At 46.7% G+C, this 26520-nt stretch overlaps 1 protein-coding gene across 3 annotated transcripts in view; it reads left to right on the top strand.

The window, feature by feature from the left end:
* The first annotated feature begins 4600 nt into the window (after window positions 1-4600).
* SLC25A29 (solute carrier family 25 member 29) overlaps window positions 4601-26520 on the top strand; it is a 45582-nt gene continuing 23662 nt past the window's right edge. Inside the window, exons 1-3 of one of the 3 annotated variants that reach the window (XM_063948342.1) lie at window positions 4795-4809; window positions 22150-22193; window positions 24320-24384. Coding sequence is in view for 1 of the 3 variants with exons in the window: in XM_063948341.1 (XP_063804411.1) it covers window positions 4776-4809; window positions 22150-22193 (78 nt within the window). In the remaining 2 variants the exon portion in view is untranslated. Of the gene's footprint in view, window positions 4810-22149; window positions 22194-24319; window positions 24385-26520 lie in introns of all 3 variants that reach the window. The other 2 variants (XM_063948341.1, XM_063948343.1) reach the window with 2 other exon arrangements.

A 26520-nucleotide genomic window follows, 5' to 3' on the forward strand; every position in this document is an offset into this window, starting at 1 on the left:
CAGTGCCAGATATACATATGCCCCCACAGTGCCAGATACACAAATGCCCCTACAGTGCCAGATATACAAAAATGCCCTCACACCCCACTGTGCTATTCAGCGCTGCTGCTGCTGCTCTGTTCGGCTGCTGCTCCGTCCGGCGGCTGCGTGTCTCAGCTGTCAGGAGGTCAGGGCAGGGAGGAGAGCGCGGCTATGTCAGGCGGCATGTCGGATCTCAAACCAGCCACCAGTTCGTGATCCAATCAGAGCTCGTGGACCAGCGGCAGAGGCTTGTGATTGGCTGCCGGTCCGCGAGCTCTGATTGGCTCATGAACTGGCGACTGGTTTGAGCTCCTACCCACCGCTGCCGCCGGATATTTAGCTGCGCTTTCCTCCCTGCCCTGACAGCAGAGACACGCTGCCGCCAGACTGAGTGGTGGCATGTCTCGCTGACACATAAGCGAGTGGGCCGGAACAAATGGCTTTGCGGGCCTTATACGGCCCACGGGCTAGAGGTTCCCCACCCCTGTTGTAAAGGGACCCGCAACAGTCATAACGTAATCCTCTGCCCAGCCCAACTCACCAATCCACCCACTAGGCCTGAAGGAAGACGTGCCTCCACCACACCGGCATCTCGCACTCGTACACAGCAGTGGCTGTCACAAACATACAACAGGCCACCCTGGTCATGCACTGGACCTAGCTGTGCCTATCTTATCCCTTCATAGATACAGGGCGAACAAACAAAGAGGAAGGGGGGCGCAAATCCCCACCCCCAAATTCCCTTCCGCACACTGAAAATTACCTGTAACCATCCCTGAATCTATCTGGTAATAAAATTCAGAGAATTCGTCACAAATGTTTGCAAACACATGTTTAGCTGCTGGCCACTTCACGGCTTCTCTGGATTTGCACCTGGATTTGCACCCCCCTTCCTCTTTGTTTGTTTGTCTGTGACCCCTCCCCCTTCCAGCACCTGATATATAATTACCTCCAGGTATGATTGAGCAGCTTCCAAATTGTTTGTCTGCTTGTGTTCAAAGAAAAGAAAGAGGCATATAGTCTCTAAGGGCCACGCACAGGCTAGATTAACCTAGATAAGAACCAACCATTTTACAAAAGATCATTAAACAGGTACAATACCCTGTATGCCATAAAGAGGGCTGGAGGTGCACCAATAAGCAAAATACAATATTGAAAGGACACAGAAGGGAGAACGACCATAAGGAGGTCGTCACCCAGAGAAGGCTTACTTGGTGGCGCACTCTTTTTTTATATATAATTCGAAATTGTTATAAAATTAAAACTTAACATTTATTAAGATCATTTAAGATAAAGGGTCAAATAAATATACAAACAAAACAAAACAAAACAGGTCAGTCAAAATTGACTTGAGATGATCCTGAACCATAACATAATTTTTACGTGATGCCTGTTCATTATGTCATGTGAATAAATGAGATCTCACGATAAGTGGATCCATATATGGCCACGTATCTGCTACTATTACAAATATGAAATCAAAAACATTTTTTTATAGATAATTCAGTAATATAAACAGTGTATTGTTAACTGCGTAGCAAGAGTAACCCATCAAAGGTTACTTCTAGCATACAAAAGTTGAAAAAATGTGTGAAACAATAAGTGAAAATATAGGTTAGATAATTGGTACGGGTAGCTAAAAAGTATCTGGAGATTTCTCTCAATAAATTATGAAATCTCTTGCTGAAAGCATATACCCGATGAGCGGTAACAGTTGAATCTACTGTCGTATAGTCCCTTGAATGGGAGGAAATAGTAGTCCTCTAAAAGGGCAGGAATGGTGTAGCTGCACGCTTTTTAAAATTGATTACATTTGGAGTCAAAATTTGATACATCAAAGAATAGTCAAATGGACAGTCAAATAACGATCCATAACCTTTTTTGGTTGAAAAATCTGATGCGTTACACCCAATGTATCAGAAATTCATCAATAGAAAAACTACACCGTTGACCTCTCCCCTTTGTATGAACTGTCAGTTTATATTCATTAACATGTTTCTTTCCAGGAAATCGATAATTGACATAGCAGAAAACAAAAGACATGAGGTTCATAAAATGCAATAATTTCCCATGAAGATATACACATGTATATAAGTTCCTTAATTGTAAGGCATAAAAATCACAGTCATTATGACCATTTCATCTACCTTTATAACATGATATATGGGAAAGAACCATCAGGTCCATAGCTGTCTCATAATCAGACCCCACATGTAGCAGTATTTGGCAATACTTGTGTGCATGAGGCATTGAATGAGAGCAGCATTTGGAAGGCATGCTGTTCCTTGTAGTGCCAATGGGAGATCCTGGGGGTGGCTCCCTGGTAAGTTAGCTCTCAGTCTGGAACTGTTTTAGTAATGGCCTTTATCATGAGGCCTACTGTGACAAATTACATGGCCCTATGTGGGCACTGCTATTATGTAGGTTAGGACTGCTGTATCAGAGAAGCCGTGAAGTGGCCAGCAGCTAAACGTGTGTTTGCAAACATTTGAGACGAATTCTCTGAATTTTATTACCAGATAGATTCAGGGATGGTTGCAGGTAATTTTCAGTGTGCGGAAGGGAATTTGGGGGTGGGGATTTGCACCCCCCTTCCTCTTTGTTTGTTTGTCTGTGACCCCTCCCCCTTCCAGCACCTGATATATAATTATCTCCAGGTATGATTGAGCAGCTTCCAAATTGTTTGTCTGCTTAGATACAGGGCGAGTCAGGAGGAACAGGGGGAGTCAGGTGGAGCAGGAGTAAAATGGGGAGTCAGGAATAACAAGGGGAGATTGGAGGAACAGGGGGAGGCGGGAGGAACAGGGCGAGTCAGGAGGAACCGGGTGAGTCAGGATGAACAGGGGGAGTCAGGAAGAACAGGGGGAGACGGGAGGAGCATGAGAAACAGGGGACTGACAGGAGGAGTCAGGAGGAACAGGGGGAGATGGGAGGAGCAGGAGGAACAGGGGGAGTCAGAAGAAACAGGGGAAGTCAGGAGGAACAGGGGAAGATGGGAGAAACAGGGGGAGTCAGGAGGAACAGGGGGAGACAGGGGGAGCAGGAGTAACGGGGAGTCAGGAGGAGTGGGGAGAAGGGAGGAGCAGGAGGAACAGGGGTAGTCAGGATTAACAGGGGGGGACGGGAGGGGCAGGGGGAGACGGTAGGAGCAGGAGGAACAGGGAGAGTCAGGAGGGGGTAGGGGTAGAAGGGAGGAGCAGGAGGAACTGGGGGAGTCGGGAGGAACAGGGGAGACGGGAGGAGCAGGAGGAACATGGGGAATCAGGAGTAACGGGGAGACGGGAGGAGCAGGAGGAACAGGGGGAGTCAGGAGTAACAGGGGGAGAGGGGAGGAACAGGGGGAGTCAGGAGTAACAGGGGGAGATGGGAGGAACGGGGAGTCAGGAGGAACATGGGATGACAGGAGGAACATGGGGAATCAGGAGTAACGGGAGACAGGAGGAGTCAAGAGGAACAGGGGGATGATAGCAGGAGTCAGGAGGAACAGGGGAGATGATGGAAGAAGTCAAGAGGAACGGGGGGATGGGAGGAACAGGGGGAGTCAAGAGGAAAAGGGGGAATGACAGGGAGAGACGAAAGGAACAGTGGGAGAGAGATGAGAAGGTGAGGGGAGAGAAAGGAAAATCAATAGCTAGCAACACCTTAACTGAATATTTCTTTCTAAATGTCTTCATTAGAAACCTTTGGTCTAGGGGCCCCGTGATTTTTTTGTTGATAATCTAGGGTGCCATGATTAAAAAAACGTTTGGGAACCACAGCCTCTAGCACTCGCTAAAGGGGTTATGTCCTCCTTTCAGTATTCAACAGGGGTAAATTAAATTTACCGATATCTGTCACTGTGTCGCTGTCATAATCAGTTGGCGATAGTGATATAGTCCCTACTGCAAGCAACAGGGTCCCATCGATGCCTTTCCGGCATTGCTAGGTCCCCGCCAGGTGAAGGAGATGTGCACACCAGCAGCCACGTATGACTCTGCAGCGCACCACCGACAGCGTAAGGCTGCCAGCTCAGAACGAAGGACAGCGGGGTAGGTAATGCTGATTAGCAACAACATATTTGTTAGTATCACTGCAATACTAATGGGCTCATTTATCAATGAATTTCACTGTGAGTGATAAATTGCACCAGCCAACTGCCATGTTTCAGACTTGTTTGAAAAATGTCAGGAGCTGATTGGCTGGTGCAATCTGTCACTCATAGTGAAATGTTTCACTCAGTGATAAATGAGCCCATGTGATTCATTATTAAATGGGGCCCTATCACTGTAATTGACACATATGTAAGTATATATATATTATATACACATACTGCACATACAGAGTAAACACTGGTAGCATGGTTGATTCTATATCGGAGTGGGAGAAGGGACCTTCTGACCATTGGGCAGCATGGTAAACGTCCCACTCCTCCTCCTCCTGCTGCTGCTCCCCCACCTCCAGCACAGTCCTCGGTGAGGGCGGGGTCAGAAAGCCGGGTCCTGGGGGTGTTGTCCCGTCCTCCGGCGCTGATTGGACAGGACGCGTCTCCCACACAAGGATATTTGCACCTTGTTGGGCGGCGCCAGGAGCGGAGTGTGAGCTGCAGCAGCTGGGAGAGAGCGCAATACAGGACCGGCGGAGGAAGGGGGCGCTGCTGCTGTTGTTGCCGCTGCCATCACACTGACCGAGAGCCCCGTCCTCACTAACCCCTGCAGCTGGGATTGTGCACACAGCAGGCGCAAGCTCGGTGTCTCTTCCATCAGTCCCCGGGAGGCATGGCGCTGGATTTCCTGGCTGGATGCGCAGGAGGTGAGAGCTGAGGCTGGGATAGGCTTGTATTGTGTCTATGCATGCTGTATTACAGCGGTATAGAGCGCAGGGAAAGAGCAGGCTCAGTGGGTATGCAGAGCAGGGTCAGTGTGTATGCAGAGAGTGGATCAGCAGAGCAGGCTCAGTGGGTATGCAGAGCAGGGTCAGTGTGTATGCAGAGAGTGGATCAGCAGAGCAGGCTCAGTGGGTATGCAGAGCAGGGTCAGTGTGTATGCAGAGAGTGGATCAGCAGAGCAGGCTCAGTGGGTATGCAGAGCAGGCTCAGTGGGTATGCAGAGAGTGGATAAGCAGAGCAGGCTCAGTGGGTATGCAGAGAGTGGATATGCAGTGCAGGCTCAGTGGATAAGCAGAGTAGGCTCAGTGGGTAGGCTCAGTGGATAAGCAGAGTAGGCTCAGTGGATAAGCAGAGTAGGCTCAGTGGGTATGCAGAGAGTGGATAAGCAGAGCAGGCTCAGTGGATAAGCAGAGTAGGCTCAGTGGATAAGCAGAGTAGGCTCAGTGGGTATGCAGAGAGTGGATAAGCAGAGTAGGCTCAGTGGATAAGCAGAGCAGGCTCAGTGGGTATGCAGAGAGTGGATATGCAGTGCAGGCTCAGTGGATAAGCAGAGCAGGCTCAGTGGGTATGCAGAGCATCATGCACTACTGTGTCCCCTTTATTATCATGCTGCTCATCTCTCTGATTTTCCAGGGGCAGTTTTGGAGATGTGACCCTGGACACTGATTGCTGTGCAGTACACCCCATCCCTAGTTTTCCATGGTGTATTGTTATTATACACGCAGTACCCAAATAATGCAATAGGATTTATTATTTCTGATTATATGTAGAGTGCAGTATGTGATGCGATGAATGCAGCAGCGGGCGGTCCCGTGCCATCTGTGTGCCTGGCACTTCTGCATATCATAGTCTGGATGTGCTGGTTCTGAATAGGGATGACTGCGCAGGGCCACACTGTGCCCAGAGACGGTATGGCATCAGTATGGGAAATGTGACTGATATACTGTGTGTGCCAGCCAGCAGCAGGGCAGAGAGTGTGCCATCCTTCCTTCATGGGTTACCGTGTAGGCCCTCATTACAGGTGGGTGCCCGCCCTGCCCAGGATTGCTGCGTCTGCCTGCAGTACAGCTGGCGGCTTCCTCATTGTGTAGAGGTGCCGGTTACTGTGGCGCAGCTTGTGGTACCTCGGCATATGCTGGCGGAGATTCAGTGAGAATTAAAGAATTACTGTGACTTGTCAGCGTCACAAGATCAGGAGGAGGCAGCCAGTAATGTATGTGGGGGCAGGCGCTTATAAATAAACATTGCCACCGTCACAGTGAATACCTCAGGCACTTCCACCTACATGCTACTACAGTGTATCCGTACACTCATGCCAGCAATCTGTGCTACCAGTGGGCACGCTAAATGGCTGCTTGTACTGCATGCGATGGAAGCAGAGGAGAGGAGGACCTTGCACCTCCAACAAGGCAGAGCATTTATTACGCCTGGTGTGATTATGGTGATTTAAGTAGTTTGCTTCTGTAAGAGGATTGCAGAAGGGGATCTGTGTACTCCAGGCTCCTCTGCTGAGACATTGCATGTGAGGATTGCAGAGGGGCAGCTGTGTACTCCAGGCTCCTCTGCTGAGACATTGCATGTGAGGATTGCAGAGGGGCAGCTGTGTACTCCAGGCTCCTCTGCTGAGACATTGCATGTGAGGATTGCAGAGGGGGATCTGTGTACTCCAGGCTACTCTGCTGAGACAGTGCATGTGAGGATTGCAGAGGGGGATCTGTGTACTCCAGGCTACTCTGCTGAGACAGTGCATGTGAGGATTGCAGAGGGGGATCTGTGTACTCCAGATATAACATTTGCAGAGAGAGTTAGATTTGGGTTGGTTATTTTGTTTCTGTGCAGGGTAAATACTGGCTGCTTTATTTTTACACTGCTATTTAGATTTCATATTGGACACACCCCACCCAAATCTAACTCTCTCTGCACATGTTACATCTGCCCCCTTCCCCCACCCCCTGCAGTGCACATGGTTTTGCCCAACTGCTAACAGATGTGCTACTGCGATCAACTCTGAATTACCCCCATTGTTTCCATGGGAGAACAAAGAACCTGTAGTCTTTGCATTTTCTCCGCATGAGATGATAAATCCCTATGCTATATATGTACCTATTATGCCGTTATTGCCTGAAGTGCGTAAGATGGCTACATAGCGTCCAGTAACGTAGATGTTAAACCCCTGACTATAGCCCTGAGTCATTCAGGTAGCGCTGCATAGGTCTTGTGGTCTTACATGGGAGGCGGTGTACAGCTGGGACCTGTGAATGGGGGTTGTCGACAAGTGAAATAATAATTCCAGCATCATTGTACATTTTGAAATCAGGGTATCTATTGCAAAAGTCCAACATAACCAGTTTACGGCTCGCCCCGTTGTGCGGAGTGGGCTCCGCCTCAGATTAGCATAGATGGAATTGCAGATCAGCCCAACAACAGCTGGAGGGCGAGTGCTGATTAAATCAGTTGCGTTATTGTGCTTACATTGTGGAGGCAAACATTAATTTCACAGTGTGCCTCATGACTCGGGGAGGTGCCGCTGGGTCATTGCGAGGGTGAAAACGGCATAGAGCATTGCACATGATGGGACGGAAGATGGGTTGTGTAGATGAGTTTTTGAACCCACGTCTCTGTACTACAATGGTGCCCATAGAGCGGCTGAAGTGCAATTACAGTTCATCCTGATTGACATCTCGTACACCCTCATCTGAACTTGGCCAAGGTTCCCCTGTCCTTTTTGGCCCAATAAGTGATGTCATGTAAGGACAGGGCCTGAGTAAGGGTGCCAGCCATCCCAGGCTAATACACTCATAGCACCCCACCGCTCCTGTGCGCCAAGCTCTGTCCCCTCCCACAGCTGTGCACCCGGGTCCCATCTCCCCCTCCCAGTCCTGCATCAGCTGGTGCATTCCTTCTACCACATAAAATGGTTGTCAGTCAGTCCTCAGGGGCTTCATGAAAGCGAATGGCAGACTGGGTTTCTCCTGGTGCACCAGCTTCCATGCACTCCACACATACTGGCAGGTTATTGGCCTCTGCAAAAATGGATCCTAGTGTTTGTGGTACTGAATTTAGATCAGGGATGGGGAACCTTTGGCCCTCCATCTGTTGTTGAACTACACATACCAGCATGCCTTGCTACAGTTTTGCTATTTGGCCATGATAAAGCTGTTGCATGGCATGCTGGGATGTGTAGTTAAACAACAGCTGGAGGGCCGAAGGTTCCCCATCCCTGATTTAGATCATACTTCCTGTTTTTTTTTGTTTTTTTCTAATAGATGGTGCACTTTGGGGGGATGAACAGGTGGTAGGTTTTGGGGGACGTGGCATGGTGAGTCACGGTTGCCCTTTCTATATGGCCTTTTTCTCCCCTAGTTCCTATCAACCTCCAATTATCTATCTATCTATCTATCTATCTATCTATCTATCTATCTATCTATCACATATAGCCTTGTCCTGGCAGCAGTTACCGCCTCAAGTCTCTTTGAATATGATGGCACAAGCTCGGCACACCTATCTTTGGGCAGTTTCGCCCATTCCTCTTTGCAGCACCTCTCAAGCTCCATCAGGTTGGATGGGAAGCGTTGGTGCACAGCCATTTTTGAGATCTCTCCAGAGGTGTTCAATCGGATTCAAGTCTGGGCTCTGGCTGGTCCACTCAAGGACATTCACAGAGTTGTCCTGAAGCCACTCCTTTGATATCTTGGCTGTGTGCTTAGGGTCGTTGTTCTGCTGAAAGATGAACCATCGCCCCAGTCTGAGGTCAAGAGCGCTCTGGAGCAGGTTTTATATCCAGGATGTCTCTGTACATTACTGCATTCATCTTTCCCTCTATCCTGACTAGTCTCCCAGTTCCTGCCGCTGAAAAACATCCCCACAGCATGATGCTGCCACCACCATGGTTCACTGTAGGGATGGTATTGGCCTGGTGATGATCGGTGTCTGGTATCCTCCAAACATGACGCCTGGTATTCACACCAAAAAGTTCAATCTTTGTCTCATCAGACCAGATAACTTTGTTTCTAATGGTCTGAGAGTCCTTCAGGTGCATTTTGGCAAACTCCAGGCGGGCTGCCATGTGCATTTTACTAAGGAGTGGCTTCCGTCTGGCCACTCTACCATACATGCCTGATTGGTGGATTGCTGCAGAGATGGGTGTCCTTCTGGAAGGTTCTCCTCTCTCCACAGAGGAATGCTGTAGCTCTGACAGAGTGACCATCGGGTTCTTGGTCACCTCCCTTACTAGGGCCCTTCTCCCCCTGATCGCTCAGTTTAGACAGACAGCCAGCTCTAGGAAGAGTCCTGGTGGTTCGAACTTCTTCCATTTACGGATGATGGAGGACACTGTGCTCATTGGGATCTTCGAAGCAGCAGATATTTTTCTGTACCCTTCCCCAGATTTGTGCCTCGAGACAATCCTGCCTCTGAGGTCTACAGACAATTCCTTTGACTTCATGCTTGGTTTGTGCTCAGACATGAACTGTCAAGTGTGGGACCTTATATAGACAGGTGTGTGCCTTTCCAAATCATGTCCAATCAACTGAATTTACCACAGGTGGACTCCAATTAAGCTGTAGGAACATCTCAAGGATGATCAGTGGAAACAGGATGTACCTGAGCTCAATTTTGAGCTTCATGGCAAAGGCTGTGAATACTTATGTACATGTGATTTCTTAGTTTTTTTATTTTTAATACATTTGCAAAAATCTAAAAAAAAAAATTCCGCCTTGTCATTATGGGGTATTGTGTGTAGAATTTTGAGGTGAAAAAATGAATTTATTCCATTATGGAATAAGGCTGTAATATAAAATGTGTCAAAAGTGAAGCGCTGTGAATAGTTTCCGGATGCATTGTATATATTATAATGTGTGTGTGTGTGTATATGCGTCCTGCCTCTTTAGCTGCGCCCTGCTAAAGCAGCCTACCCACTGCCGCGTGAATGGATGCCGTGTGCAGCATCTGTTCACATCGCGTGGATGTCTGTTATTGCGAAGCGGAACTCATTTACAAAGACAGTAGCACCATCTAAAATAGGGCTGTATACTTTATATTGTACACACTGATCACTCAATGTCTTTGTAAACAATATTTGCAGTTTTTCCTTCAGGGAGTAACATAAAAAGATGTTTGGGGCTACTAACTCGTGAAGCAAGCCACGTAAAGCTGCTCATGGGAGAAGCAGCTGGTCCTGAGATCTACGCCTGCAGCCCTGAGCGTTTGCCCCTGCGACTTGTTGACCATCCTAGCACAGTAGATACTTACAGGAAACTGCAGGCACTTGATTTGAAAAGGAAAATTGTTGAGGATAAGGGGTATTCGTGGTATATAAACACAGTCTAACCTGAGCCACATCCGGCTATCTGCCTCAATTAGGTTCCTCTGCAGAGCAGTCACTGTAAGTCCGGCTCCGTCGCGTAACTTGGGTGAAGTCAGGTTCCGCAGAAGCATGATCGGAACACCAACTTTCAGTGCGCCGAGTATCTAACGTCTGGTGTTTCCTTTAATGCTGATGTCACATCAAGATCACACATACCTCAGTGTCTGTCTAGGTCACTAAGCCATACAATAGTGACAATGCCATCCAAATTCACACAATCGTTTTTGCATGATGCCGGAACAGACGGACAGATAAAAACTCAGAATATGTACAGAGCAGACACAACCCTTATGTTGTATGTTTTATTTGATCCTAATAGTCCTATTATGTAAAAATCTTTCTGATTAATGTCCCTTTGGCTCTTATATGTGTCATAGAGCACCACTGGACACTACGGAACTGCGTAATTAGCAATAGCCCGGAGCGGGTGACTCAGTGGTTGCATTCACCTATTTAATAGTCAATCAAACCTTATTCTGGATCTCTTACTGTTACATAATTAGTGCTTGGGGCTATTTCTGTGAACTCATTGTATGCAGAATCCCAACAACAAGGTACAGCCAAAACCAGAATCTCCACCTATTATGTGTAATGGAAAAATTGTCAATACAGGTTGAGTATCCCTTATCCGAAATGCTTGGGACCAGAGGTATTTTGGATATCGGATTTTTCCGTATTTTGGAATAATTGCATACCATAATGAGATATCATGGTGATGGGACCTAAATCTAAGCACAGAATGCATTTATGTTACATATACACCTTATACACACAGCCTGAAGGTAATTATAGCCAATCTTTTTTTATAACTTTGTGCATTAAACAGTGTGTCTACATTCACACAATTCATTTATGTTTCATATACACCTTATGCACACAGCCTGAAGGTCATTTAATACAATATTTTTAATAACTTTGTGTATTAAACAAAGTTTGTGTACATTGAGCCATCAAAAAACAAAGGTTTTACTATCTCACTCTCACTCAAAAAAGTCCGTATTTCGGAATATTCCGTATTTCGGAATATTTGGATAAGGGATACTCAACCTGTAATAACACAGTGTACTGTATATAGATCTGAGCAGGGAGCCCAGTTACAGTGCTGCATTGCACGGGGTCCGATCCCCTGTGACCATGGATTTTGCATCGGTACTTATCGGCAATTGATCTGTTACGATCGTGTCGGTCAGGATTGCTAGCTCTTCCACCAAGGATCAGGCTGGTGCAGTTGTGTGCCGGTAATGCTGTCGGCAATTAAAGCCAAGCAGGTGGATCGATGCGTGGCGTTGTCACATACTACTCCACATTTAGTCACAGGTGGCTTTTAACATTATGTTCCATTTTTTATTTCTCCTTCATCCACTAAGGGGACACTGGAGCATATAGACAATGGGGTATAGACAAGTAGATAATTGGAGCCTGGCACTTTTTTTATTTTTATTGGGAACCAAAATCCATCGTTGAGCGCTGTCCCTACTTTCCAGAGGGTGGTGGTGTCGGGGGACAGTGCCAGGTACTAAAGCTTTATTTTTTCCCCTGAAATTCCGGCGTTTGACGCCATCACTATTTCCGGGTATCGGTTACCTCTACAGCTAATTGACTGTTGTTCTGTACACAAGAAGCAATATTTCCCTATTGATGTCATAGACCGTACAGGTTTAATATTTAGCCAGGAGTAGTGTTTACAATGCATACAGATCACATTATGGCGGTTAGCAAATATCTTATGACCGGGATTCACATTCCTCTTAGCAGTTCTACTCTGCTTCTTGGTTACCTGACATCATGGAAAAGGGGACGTAAACACGCCACGTAGAGCGCACGGTGGTGCCGTGTTACCCCAGGGGATTGAGTAGCGTTTGATCTCCTTCCTTGGCCACGACTGAGAACACCCTTGCATTGCTGAGGGCAGCAGCCACTTACTGTGGCCCAGCCACGTGCAGAGAATGTCAGCGCAGGGGACAGCACCATAAAGCTATGTCTGTCACGTCTCACCTGGGATAACTGGGGGGTGTACACAGCTTTACAAGCTACAGGTGAGCTGTAACACGTTTATATCGGAGTAAAAGTTACCAGAGATAACGGACATTGTATGTAAGTGTCGGCTATTGTCCTCTGTGATCAGCCCTTCCTGACTAAGCGGTCCCCCGCTGTGTCCTCTATTAGTCTTACAGATCGGATGTATGCAGTTGGTGGTTCTGATAAGTTTCCCAAACGTTTAGGTACATAAAGATAATTGATAGCACCAGCTCTCATAGCTCTCGTCCTCTCAAATGCACTGGGGCCACCGCCGCAGTCAGTATTTGGCGTGCCATATCACCAGTGACGTCACGGAGGGATGAGGCTGCTTGTGCCAACTGTGGGGGTTATTCAGGTTTGTTGGGAATCCAAAAAAAAAAAAAAAAAAAGCACATTATTGAGCAAAACCATGCTGCACTGCAGGTGGGGCAGATGTAACGGAGAGATGTAACATGTGCAGAGAGTTTTAGATTTGGGTGGGGTTTTTTTTTTCTGTGCATGGTAAATACGGTCTGCTTTGTTTTTACATTGCACTTTAGATTTCAGCACACCCCACCCAAATCTAACTCTCTGCACATGTTACATCTGCCCCACCTGCAGTGCACATGGTTTTGCCCAGTAGTCTGCTTGTTTGGTTTGCTAACAAACCTGAATGCGACCGTATATCACTAGTTCCGGGAGATTTAGGTTGGCGGTGTATGAATTGGCTGTGGCTCAGACTGCAGAATTGATCCTCCGCTATGTGCGGGATGACCGGTATGTATTAAATCGCCAAACCTGCCTGTTAGGGTGAATGGTACCTGATGGCAGATGGCAGAAATGGAGACCATTACAACATTAGCCATGTACCCTTGGATAACGTAAAATAAAATAGTGCAGCGTGAACGTCCAATAAAATAGTGCAGCGTGAACGTCCAATAAAATAGTGCAGCGTGAACGTCCAATAAAATAGTGCAGCGTGAACGTCCAATAAAATAGTGCAGCGTGAAATAATCACACTGTCTGCTGTAGTGTCAAGGGCTCAGGGCAGAGTGTGAATGGGGGGGGGGGGGAGGGGAGCAGACGTCTTGCAGTTTTAACCCCTTGTGTGTCCAGGATGTTGTAAGGGCCCAATTACACCATATAAAAACAACCTATGTAGCAAGATAAAAAATAAAATCCTTTTTCTTTCTCTTTAACCCTTGGAATACGTTACACTTGCGCCCCCTCAGCCGTTGGAAAAAAAAAAAAGATTTTTCTTCTGGCAAAACAAAGCCGTCTGCAGGCGGTTTCTATAGCTATTTAAGAAGAAAAAATAGTGGAATCCGGTCACGTTTATTTGAGCGCCATAATTTGCCTGTGGAGGCCTAGCTCCATAAATAACAGGCTGACTGCGAAAGGGACGTACTGTATTCAATGCGGCCGTCTGTGAGCGAAACCAGCACAGCTTGTCTTGCAAACAAATGTCAGGACTGGGCTACAAGTTCTCAGCTGGATGAAGGCGAGAACTTGCAGCGATCTGACCGAAATTCTCGCCACCAGGCAGCCGATGCGCTGTGCATTGGTAATTCGGCAACAGGCCCTGTACAGTGAATCTGGCCTACCTTGAAAATAGTCAATAGTGCAAAGGGCCTCAAACGTGGTCCTCAAGGCCCCCCAACAGCCCAGGTTTCAAGTATATATCCATGCTTGACGACAGGTGGCTTAATTAACCACTCTTGTTAGTTTGATTTAACGATCTGTGCTGAGTCATGGATATACCTAAAACCTGGACCGTAGGAGGGTGCCTTCAGGACCGCGTTTGAGAGCCTCTGTGACAGTGTATTCATTACTATTAGATCCATTTTACCTCAGGAGGCCTGTCCTATCTCCCACCCGCTTGATGTCCCCAGTCACGGACAGCAATATTTATTTAATACAATAATGCTATGGGGTACTAATTGGCAAATGACCCAATTAGCAGTGTGCAGCTCTGCGCTGCGGCACTAGGCATAGTTTTTTACAACGACGGGGGGGGGGGGGGGGGGGGGCGAGACTGTTGGGACGCAGAGCTGTCAGATGGATCTATCAATGGACCAACCATATAAAGCAAGCGGATGATTCAATACCACTGAAATGGTGTATGTATGTATGTGTAAAATATATATATATATATATATATATATATATATATATATCTCTATCTCTATCTTATTTTTTTCTCATATATATATATATATATATATATATATATATAAAAGAAAAAAATAAGATAGATATATATATATATATATATATATAAATATATAAAAGAAAAAAAAAAGATATATATATATTTATTATATACACACACCACTGATTTGTGGGCGCTAATAATAATAATGTTTGTTCAGGGTAATCAAACCACACTGATTACAATTTGTATTAAGACATTTCAAAATTAAAAATTGTTTCCATATAATCTGATCTTATTCACAATAAGATACAGGATAACATACGGATGGTATCTGTACGATTTCCACGCAATGGCGCTGTAGATTTAACAACTCTGTATTCGCTGCAGCAGATTTTCTTTGTGGATATTTATTCACAATATGATAAGAAGACAATAGAACAATGATCCCGGAAGCCAAGACATTATATTGAGGAACACAAATCAGAGGTACATCCGGGTTCATTGTTCTATTGTCTTATCATACTGCAAATAAAGAGCCACAAAGAAAATCTGCTGCAGCGAATACAGAGTTGTTAAATCTACAGCGCCATTGCGTGGAAATCGTACAGATACCATCCGTATGTTATCCTGTATCTTATTGTGAATAAGATCAGATTATATGGAAACAATTTTTAATTTTGAAATTTCTTAATAGACACTGTTATCGGTGTGATCTGATTACCCTGAACAAACATTATTATTATTATTTATATTCAGTTGCCTGCCACATATGTATGGCGTAAGGGCATCAGTATAATTGGGACTACATTTGCCATTGCCACAGGGTCTTTGGGAGACGGACAATACATTTTACATAAAGACTCTCAGACAATGAGATGGCTACAGAAAGGATTGTGTCCTGAAGGGGGTATTTATTAGCAAACCAAAAAAGTTAGCAATTGGGTAAAACCATGTGCACTGCAGGTGGGGCAGACGTAACATGTGCAGAAAGAGTTAGATTTGGGTGGGTTGTTTTGTTTCTGTGCAGGGCAAATACTGGCTGCTTTATTTTTACACTGCAATTTAGATTTCCGTTTGAACACACCCCACCCAAATCTAACTCTCTCTGCACATGTTACATCTGCTCCACCTGCAGTGCTACATGGTTTTGCCCACTTGCTTGCTTTTTTGGTTTGCTAACAGACCTGAATTACCCCCTGAGTACGTTGCAGAGACGTGCTGCTCCTGCAGAACCTGTCTGTTTACGCTCTGCTACATTGGAAGATTACTGCCGAGGAGTTTTTGTCAGGCTTACGTTTCACTCACACCCCCGAATGCGTCCAATCACGGCGGTGCAGGTGACGTCATGTGGATAACACGCTGCTATGCATTTCTGTACGTACATAGCTTAGAGGGAATGTAAGGAACTGGTGCAGTGCTTGCCCACTGCTTTTATCTTCCTGCCACGTATGTCATTCTCAGGTCATACACTGAAATCTTGTTTCATGTTACATATAGAATATGGTGATGAGTGAGGTGTGTTTTTTAAAGACATACTTAAGAGTGCACAAACCACCAAGGGGGATCAGCTACAAAGTACTAAATGCAAAATCTGCTATGGGTGGCATGGTTGGCGAGGTGGATAGCATTACTGCATAAAAGCCCTAAGGTCATGAGTTCAATTTCGAACCAAAGTGCTGAAAAATGACAGGAGCTGATTGGCTGGTACTTTATCTCTCTCCAAGGCTTAGTAAATAGACCCAGTAGAGTGTAAGCTCCATTGGGGCAGGGACTGATGTGACTGACTGGAATACTCTCTGTAAAGCGCTGTGGAATATGTGTGCACTGTATAACTAACTTCTAGGGTTAGGTGCATCATCGCTTGGAGAGTGATAAAGTGGAGAGAGAGAAAGTACCGGACAACCAGATCCTGTTATTTTTTGAAACAGGGTCTGTGACACGGCAGTTAGGAGCTGATTGGCCGGTACTTTATCTCTCTCCACTTTATCACTCTCAAAGCAATGATGCATCTAGCCCATAATATGGCCCACGGTGCACCTGAAAGTGGGGAAAATGCACCTTTATTACGCTGCGCTGTCCAAGTGCAAAACTAAAGCGTTGTGAGGGGAGCATCGAGTGCCCCTTGGGAATGAGCCCCTTCTGTTAAAAAATGGGCGGGCGCTCATTTCAGCCAGCGGTGAAATGAGCGATGTGCTAGATTGTGCCTGCATGCAGATCAATCTAGCACCGGCGATAGCTGCGCGCAGGGTCGCGCATCACTATCGCTGTGGGGCATACACACGGAGAGATCCATGCTTCAAAGCTAAGCAATCTAGTCAGATTGCTTAGAATTGAAGCACTGATCTCCACGTGTGTACCCCCCTTATATACAGTATATCGGCTAGTGGCCCATCTCCTTCTATAGTTAAGAGAGTCCTGAAACAACACCTGAGGCACCAGGGAATCTGTGACCTGTAACCTGGATGTGCAGCGCCTCCGTACAAGTCTACGCCATACCTGCAAAGTCAGTGAGACTCCCACTTTCCTGGAAGTCTGGGACATTCTCTTCCTGGAAATAGTGACATTACGCACTAGCCTGGAGTAGGAAGGCGTAACTTACCATGAGGCCAGGCTGTATATGAACACATGCATGAGCCGGCTAGGCCTATTGCAGGGGTGTAGTATGTTATGCCGGTGCTTGGATTCCAACCGCCGACATGCAGGCAGCGGGGTGAGCGCGAAAGATCCCCTTGCGGGCTCGCTGCGCTCGTCATGCTGCAGGCACGGTGGCGCGCCACGCTATTAATTAATTCTCCCTCCAGGGGTGTTGTGGACACCCCAAGAGGGAGAATAGTTGTTTACCGGCTGTTGGGATTCCAGCGTCGGTATGGTGAGCGCCGGGATCCCGACAGCCGACATATCAAATGCCTCCCCTCCCCTTTTGCAGATGTGCAGTGGAACTGAAAGTCGGCAGTCCTTGTTAATTCTATCACGATCATCTCCAGTGGTCAAGCAACCATGTCAGAAATGCTCACCAGCGTCTTCTGGAATATGACTGAATATCGACTGTACTGTGATCACTGTGCTGTCACAGGCTCTCCCATCCTATACATTATACAAATGAAAGGGTCATTATAAGCTTCACCGGAGTTGAAGGGCTGCCTGCATGGCGGAGTACTGTCTCCGTTCTGCTGGGGGTAACACACAAGCGGAACTTGCTAATGAAGGTGCTGGAATCTATTGCTTTAGTATTTATTAACATGGTGATGTTTCTTATCCCCTGGCACACAAAGAGTTAAGGTTGCAGAAGCCGTACGTGGCCTGCCAGTCAGGTTGTTTTCCATCTGCAAGGTATCGCGGTGTAAAAATAGCCGCTCCAATTCTGCCGGATCGGTTTCCACTCTCATCCGTGCACTGGCGGTGTTTAGTACTGTGTTAATATTAATGGAGCCATTTAAAGAGGCAATTAAATGATGCTAAAAAAAGAAAGGGGTGAAATAATCTATTTTCTAGGGCTCTATGGTAGTGTTAATAAGAAGGCTGTACGCCTTAAGCGCTTCATCGCCGGAATGCCTGTCCTGTCCTAAGCGGGGGGAGAGGGGGGGGGGGATTACTTTCTAGGTTTTTTTAAGGGATAGATATCTGTGCGACCTCTCTGTGCTTTGTTTTTCTTGTGGATGCATATTGGATTCTGTGCACATTCGGCTGTCCCCAGGACGCCTGCAGGCCTCTGTGAGGATGTTTGTGAGCATATAAATATCCTATTACCCTTCTGCGTTACAGCCAGCACACCCTGGCTGCAGAAACCAGGGGGTAAATTTACTAAGATGGGAGTTCTATTTAAGATGGGATGTTGCCCATGGCAACCAATCAGATTCTACTTCTCATTTATCTAGCACCTTCTACAAGATAATACCTTAAATCTGATTGGTTGCTATTGGCAACATCCCATCTTACAAAGAACTCTCATCTTAGTAAATTTACCCCCAGATGCCTCTTTATGAGTTTGTATGGACCGGTTCCTGTGGACGGCCATTTTGGTTTTCCCTCTGTAGAGGTGTGGGGACTGCTCGCGTGATAGCTGCTTGTACCCAGGGCCTAGCTTTGGGGCATTGAGGTCCAAGCCCATCTTCCATTGGTGCCCATATATAAAAGGGGATGCAGAGCTTCTTCTAATCGGCGATCTTTCCACTCGTATAGGGGGATATGTATCATAGCTTTGCGAGAGATAAAATGGAGAAGTTACCCAAACCAGCCAATAAGCCTCTAACTGCCAATTCACAGGCTGCGCTAGATAAATGACAGCACCTGATTGGCTGCTTTGGGCAACATCTCCAGAGACTGTAAATTTCTGCAAATTGTCAGATATAAATGTGAGAACCTGTCTGACTTTTGACAGGCGTCCACGTCTTGGGTTCACCTCTTAGTGGGCAGGGGTGGCGGTTGTCTCCGAATTCATTGGCGTACAAATTAGGTGTGTAGGTTGGCTTTTTTTTCTTTTGCAATGCTCATATTGTAGCTAAGGCCCCACCCAAAAACCTTTTTGAGGACTGGTACGTTGTTTGGTCTAGAGCAGAGGTTCCCAAACGCCGTCCTCAAGGCACCCCAACATCCAGGATTTAGGTATATCGATGGTCCAGCACAGATGGTTATATCAAAGTGACTGAGGTGCTGATTAAGTCACCTGTGGCCAAGCATGGATACATTTAAAACCTGCACCGTTGGGGTGCCTTGAGGACCGCGCTTGGGAATCTCTGGTCTAGAGAGAAGGGACAGTGGCTTATCAATAATGGGTGCTCCCATTTCTTCAAATCTTACCTTTCTAGAGTCTAACATCGGCAGCGCTGTACAAATCACCAGGAAAACCTAATTGCAGCCATTTTCCCTGCGTTTTGCGCATGGGCTATAGGGAAATCACTGGGAAAATGGCCGCTGCACCATTTTCCTGGAGACCTGCACATCAGCAGCAGACTCTGGCACAGAGGGGGGTCTGGACAGAGACTGCACATGGGCTCCTATCTGTCTTAATGCACCCTGGAGAGGGGGAGAATATAGCGGGAGCTGGACTTTTTCGACTATGACCACGGAGCATTAGAATTTCATACCTCCCAACATTTCAGATTCAGTGAGCGGGACAACTGTGCAGCAAAGTCGTGCCCGCGACCAAAAAAGGAGGCATAACCTATGTGAAAGGGGCTGTGGCTTCACGGGAGTGCTGCGATAGCGAGCCACGCCCCCCGTTTTCGTCACTGAGGGGGCTTGTCTAGTGCTACGTGAGCTGCTGGCATGCCCCCTCTCCCTCTGTGTCCTGTGAGCCTACCAACTGTCCCCAAAGGAGGGGCTGCAGCTCACTTCAAATTTCAAATGGTGGAGCTGCACCAACTGCCACTTCAAAGTGCCTCACTGGCAGTTGGTGCTGCTCCCCTCTTTGAATTGAGCTGCAGCGACATCTCCGGAGCTGCCCCTGGTTTACACCGTCATACAACTTTCTTTCTGTTTTTAGCCTGTATGGTTCTCTTTCTATACCATGCTATTAGATAATCGGGAGTCGGTTTCGCACTAGTTTACGGCACCATAAAAGCATTTGCGGAGTATGGTACTATTGCTTGGTCTTCTCCATGTAGGTTTTATCATTGGGAAGGAACTTGGCTCAGCTCAACCTTTGCAGCCTTGGGCCTCACATTAGATTCAACTTTGCTCTGTTATCTTGAATGTATAGTCAGCACAGTCCCACGTACACCAGAAACTAAAGTCAAGTTTGCTAACGCAAATGTGTAATGGATATTGCATACATCACTGATGTAACACCTGGTACAAAGTACAGGGAATTGGTGGGCTGGTTATCCTTCATACTATGCCCCTATCTCCCTACTTTTGCTTGCTAAAAATTGGGACAGTATGTGAGTTGTAGTCTGCACCAGATAAGATTGGGGGGGGGGGGGTATAAGCTCACAAAAATACCCCATTCCTTGCATTTATTATTATTATTATTTATTATTATTATTATTATTATTATCCTTTTATTTATATGCCGCCACAAGGGATCCGCAGCGCCCAATTACAGAGTAAACAAATAAGCAAAACATGAAGACAGAGACTTACAGCTCAATACAATATAGGACAAGTACAGGGTATATAAAAACATATCTGCATCAGTAAACAGCACTGAAATAAGTATCAGGACGGCAGAAAACCGAGGGATTTGGTGCCATCAAAGGGAGTATTGAAAAGAAGATAGGTTAAGTCAGAGACGTAAAAGCACATGAGGGAAGAGGGCCCTGCTCGGGAGAGCTTACATTCTAAAGGGGAGGGGAACACAGATGCTGGTACCGTGGCATTGAAAGGGCACCTATTAGAGTGACTTACCTCCCAGCTGTTCTGGAACAGGACACTGTCCCTCCTAAATCGGTACACTTGGGAGGTATGTTACGCTGACTATTAATGACCCATGTGTAAGGCATATTTTTATTGTTTTTTTTAAAATGTATTAACGTATGAAAAGTGCACAATGATTAAATAGATAAAACCCGGTAGCTGTACCCGCGCCTGATATACTGGGGGAGAGGAGGGCACGCGGCTGGTAATGAGGGGGAGAGGAGGGCGCGTGGCTGGTAGTGAGGGGGAGAGGAGGGCACGCGGCTGGTAGTGAGGGGGAGAGGAGGGCACGCGGCTGGTAGTGAGGGGAAGAGGAGGGCACGCGGCTGGTAGTGAGGGGAAGAGGAGGGCACACTGGTGGTAGTGAGGGGGAGAGGAGGGCACGCTGGTGGTAGTGAGGGGGAGAGGAGGGCACGCTGGTGGTAGTGAGGGGGAGAGGAGGGCACACTGGTGGTAGTGAGGGGGAGAGGAGGGCACACTGGTGGTAGTGAGGGGGAGAGGAGGGCACACTGGTGGTAGTGAGGGGGAGAGGAGGGCACACTGGTGGTAGTGAGGGGGAGAGGAGGGCACGCGGCTAATAGTGAGGGGAAGAGGAGGGCACGCGGCTGGTAGTGAGGGGGAGAGGAGGGCACGCGGCTAATAGTGAGGGGAAGAGGAGGGCACGCGGCTGGTAGTGAGGGGGAGAGGAGGGCACGCGGCTAATAGTGAGGGGAAGAGGAGGGCACGCGGCTGGTAGTGAGGGGAAGAGGAGGGCACGCGGCTGGTAGTGAGGGGGAGAGGAGGGCACGCGGCTGGTAGTGAGGGGGAGAGGAGGGCACGCGGCTGGTAGTGAACCTTTTCCAGTAAGAAAACCAAACAAACATTGGCTCAGAGATAAGCTCTGTGCGAGGGAGGGAGGAATGCTCTGCGCGAGGGAGGAATGCTCTGCACATGTACGGCTGCAGATTACAGTGTATCCTATTAGTGTCACTGGTGCATGCATGGAAGCCTAGGGAAAATGACCCTTACAGACAGACACAGGGTTATTCAGGTTTGTTAGCAAACCAGAAAAGCACACTAATGGGCAAAACCATATGCACTGCAGGTGGGGCAGATGTAATATGTGCAGAGAGAGTTAGATTTGGGTGAGTTATATTGTTTCTGTGCAGGGTAAATACTGGCTGTTTATTTTTACACTGCAATTTAGATTTCAGTTTGAACACACCACACCCACATCTGACTCTCTCTGCACATGTTACATCTGCCCCACCTGCACTGCACATGGTTTTGCCCAGTTGCTTGCTTTTTTTGGTTTGCTAAGAAACCTGAATTGGACCCACAGATCAGATGTTCTTACAGGTGATTCAGGGCTACGGATAATACCCTCATTCTGACCCTCTGTTTTATATATAGGTGCTGCTGGTGTGCTAGTGGGACATCCCTTTGACACTGTAAAGGTGAGTTGTAATGTCACCCATATGTATAGCGTGAATTATATGTGCAGACACAATTACATTTTGCATCGGGTAACACCGCTGTTTTTGCGACATACACTGCTGTATAGTTCTAGCTGTCCTCTGTGCTTTTCAGTCCAGTGTTTTGTATCATCAGGCGACATTATTTATTGACCTTGCCTTTGGATGTGACACAGATGGGCTTGGGCCTTTTCCTACATAAGTGCGCCCCGTCACAGCGTAGGTGCGAGTGTAATGCGCATTACTCTATACTCGCCCCTATTAATGCGTACCCATGTTCTAAGCATGTGCAGTGCGAATTCACACAAGATTGGCTCCACACATGTGTGTATGTGCTCTCCATCGTCCCCATTTATCCAGATAACTTTGTATTATATCCCAAGGAACTCTTCTTTACTTTATCCCTCGCAAAGGTTTGATGCATCTCCCCTTTGTGAGCAAAATATATATTAAGACCGTGGAGCTGAACGTATCTCCTTACCTACCCCATTTTCACTGTACACATGAAGGGAGGAACCAGACGACTATTGCAGGTGTAATACTATATAATCCATGTTTATATCTGGCCACACAAGGTCTCATCCTCCCATCGAACTTAAGTGATCATATTTGCGTATAATGCCTGCTAATGTGGTTGGGTGTCTTTATGCCATGCACACAAAGTTTACGTTGATCGTCCTTGGATATGACACAGAGCTGCTCTGGATTCGGTTGTATCCAATATATTGAGCAGAGCAGATCTGTTTCCAAGGGTTATGAAGTGGTCCCTGATGCATGAGGGTAAACCAGTTATATATAACTATCATCTGGAAGTGGGTAAACATATATAAACGTGTGTCGTCTTGCAACCAGAGCATGCATCGAAACGCTCCATAGATTGAACCATATCTCATTCCATTTTTTTAAATGGATCCCCGTAAAAGCCGATGCAGGTTATATTACCATACAATTATAAAGTGAAAATATAACCTGAACTGGCTTTTACGGGGTGAACCATTTAAAAATAAGAAAGAGATCCTGTTGGAACGTTTCGATCTATGCTCTGGTTGCAATGTTTTCCTACCTCCAGATGACATTTAATATAATGATTTCCCTTCTGCGTCATGGTTATATTCATTACCCTTGGTAACAGATCTGCTCTGTTCTCTGTATTGGATACAATTAGGCCATAGGGGGGTCATTCCGAGTTGATCGCTAGCTGAATTTGTTTGCAGCGCAGCGATCAGGCTAAAAAACGGTAGTTCTGCGCATGCGGCGCAATGCGCATGCGCGACGTACGGGCACAACAAACGATGTCGTTTTGCACAGGGTCTAGCGATGCGTTTCAGTCGCACTGCTGGCCGCAGAGTGATTGACATGAAGTGGGCGTTTCTGGGTGGCAACTGACCGTTTTCAGGGAGTGTGCAGAAAAACGCAGGCGTGCCAGGGAAAACGCAGGCGTGGCTGGGCGAACGCTGGGCAGGTTTGTGACGTCCGATCCGGAACTGAATAGTCTGAAGTGATCGCAAGCGCTGAGTAGATTTTGAGCTACTCTGAAACTACACACAATTTTTTTGTAGCCGCTCTGCGATACAATCGTTTGCACTTCTGCTAAGCTAAAATACACTCCCAGTGGGCGGCGGCATAGCGTTTGCACGGCTGCTAAAACTAGCTAGCGAGCGATCAACTCGGAATGACCCCCATAATGTACAAGCGGGTTGGGTACGGGTTACCGGCAGTTAGGAATCTGGCGGTCAGAATAGCGACACCGGAATTCCGACAGGTTAAAGCAACTAAACTAACCGTAACCCTCATGCACCCCTGACCCTCCCTTCCCGCAGTCTTGCCCCCCCCCCCCCCCAGTGCCCTAACCCTCCCTGGCATACTTGGGTTCAGAATTCCGGCTGCTGGGGTTCTGGTGTCGGCATTCTGACAGGTGTCGGGATTACGGCGCCTGTCTTCTGACCGCCGGCATCCCATCCGGCCATTTAACTTATCTGAACATAGGAACTTTTTTGTTCTTTTTAAGCTTAAAATGTTTTTGGAAATGTCATTTACCTCCTGTGAGCGCTCTCGATGTACTGTGTTAATGTTACACTTGTTGCTGTTCATTTCCTCTGCTCTCCCAGCTAGGGGATGTCAGTGTTACTTTGTTGTAGATGAGGAATAAGCCTCGTCCCTGACTTACCTGCCAGTAAGTATAGACCAGGTGATTTCTCCTTTCATTCAAACTCATTCATTCTCAAGTCATTCTGTATTTCTCTAGCGCAGTGTCAGAATAAAGGCTCAATGTTTCTCTATCTTGTGCAGGGTGTCCGTGTCCTGATCATCTTATAGGGCAGCAGTGTATTGTGTACTTGGTCACAAGTCATCCGCCTCCCTGCATGGTCACGCTGCTTAATCGCAGGGACCGACCATCATCTCTTTGTGTTTCCTTTCCAGAGTAACCACTGTCTAAAAGAAGGGGAACGACAGAACGGAAATGACTAATGAACCCCAAACTCCCTCTCTGCTAACTATAAAAGCTAATATAATATAGTGTGTGGGGTGTGGGGGGGGGGATAGGCAACATGTGGAACTCCAGCTGCCACAGGTTTCAGCAAGTCTTATCAGCAAACCTGTGGCAGGGCATGCTGGGAGGTGTAGTTCCACAGCAGCTGGAGTACCACAGGTTGATCTATCCCTGCCAGAGAAGTTGATAGGACAGAGCCGTGGCTAGTATTGCGTGTTTATCTATTCATCTCTTTGTGTTGAGGGGTCTAGGAGTAAGATGTATTCAAAATTGGAGAGAGATAAAGTATCAGCCAATCCGCTCCTAGCTGCCGTGTTACAGGCTGTTTGAAAAAATGACAGAAGCTGATTGGTTGGTAATTTATCTCTCTTCACTTTATCTCTCTCCAAGTTTTGGTACATCTCCCCCTCAGAATTAAAAGTTAACTTCTGCCCCATGTTCAATATTTTGTATTATAATGTTGATTGTGTATGTGACTATAACGATCCTCCCTCCCCTTCCCCACATGTAAATGAAAGGTTCTTTGCTGGTATCCGATGGTGCCTAGTTTATTCTGGGCAGTACGGATGGTGTAATGGTTAGAATTACTGCCTCACAGCGCTGAGGTCATGGGTTCCATTCCCACTATGGCCCTAACTGTGTGGAGTTTGTATGTTCTCCCCGTACTTGCGTGGGTTTCCTCCGGGTGCTCCGATTTCCTCCCAAAAGCCAAAAAATATACTGGTAGGTTAATTGGATTCCAACAAAATTAAACCTACTGTGAATGTGTGTGTGTGTACATGTGGTAGGGAATATTGATTGTAAGCTCCACTGGGGCAGGGACTGTGAATGGACAAATATTCTCTGTAAAGCGCTGCGGAATATGTGTGCGCTATATAAATAACTGGTAATAAATAAATAATAAATTCCGGTTGCCAGACTGGTATTGTATAGACTACAGTCAGTTGGCACAACCCAAAGGTGGGGCGTTCCTGATTCTGCAGTGGTAGGGTGTGGGGTATAATGAAGCAGGGGGCGTGGCTGGGTAGATCGCGCATGACTTGGTTGTTGGGTTTATTTCATTGAAAACTTCCAGGCATTATGCGAATTCCATATAAGGCCACCGTTAAATGGCCAATAGCACAAGCTTAGGGGGGAATTCAGTTGTCTGTGAAAACGCTTTCCGCCAGTATGCGCACTCCCGGTTTTTGACCTATCCAATTGCAAATATGGAATAATTCTTCCTGGCAAAACCAGAGCAAGGGGTAATGGAAAATGGGGACGTCTACCTGTACGCCCCAAAAAGTCAGAATAATATAGGATAGCAGTGATAAAAGTATTTGGGGTACTTAAATTGGGTCAAATGGCTGTTATATGTTACATGATAGACAGCAAGTGTTTTTGGGTGATGAATGATATTCCGTGGGTTAAATGACTGTAACATCTGATTACAATTCAACGTTCACCTTTTATATACATGTTACTATGTGATCCCGTAGTGTACTTATAGAGAATTCTAACAGACATTTACACTACATTTCTATCTATTTATGTTAGTGAGTGCTGCAGGAAAAGGTTTTTTGCTCTTTTGCAAACCTTATATTCCTCGATCTTCATTTTTGTTAAGGTCCTGATACTTTCACCGACATATTTGGGAAATGCAACCATTACTCTTCTCTGCGTGTTTATTGGGGGAGGGGGGGGGGGGGGGGGGGGGTAGGCACTAGGAATTTCTTATATCTGCATGTGAAGGGGAAAGGACGTTACTCAGGAGCTAAATGTCAGGCGTCCATCCTTGGCTGTCTCTCCTTGCTGTGTCTGTATATTCGGCATTGCTGA

Source organism: Pseudophryne corroboree, chromosome 12 (assembly GCF_028390025.1).
Source record: "Pseudophryne corroboree isolate aPseCor3 chromosome 12, aPseCor3.hap2, whole genome shotgun sequence".
NCBI classification, from domain to species: Eukaryota; Metazoa; Chordata; class Amphibia; order Anura; family Myobatrachidae; genus Pseudophryne; species Pseudophryne corroboree.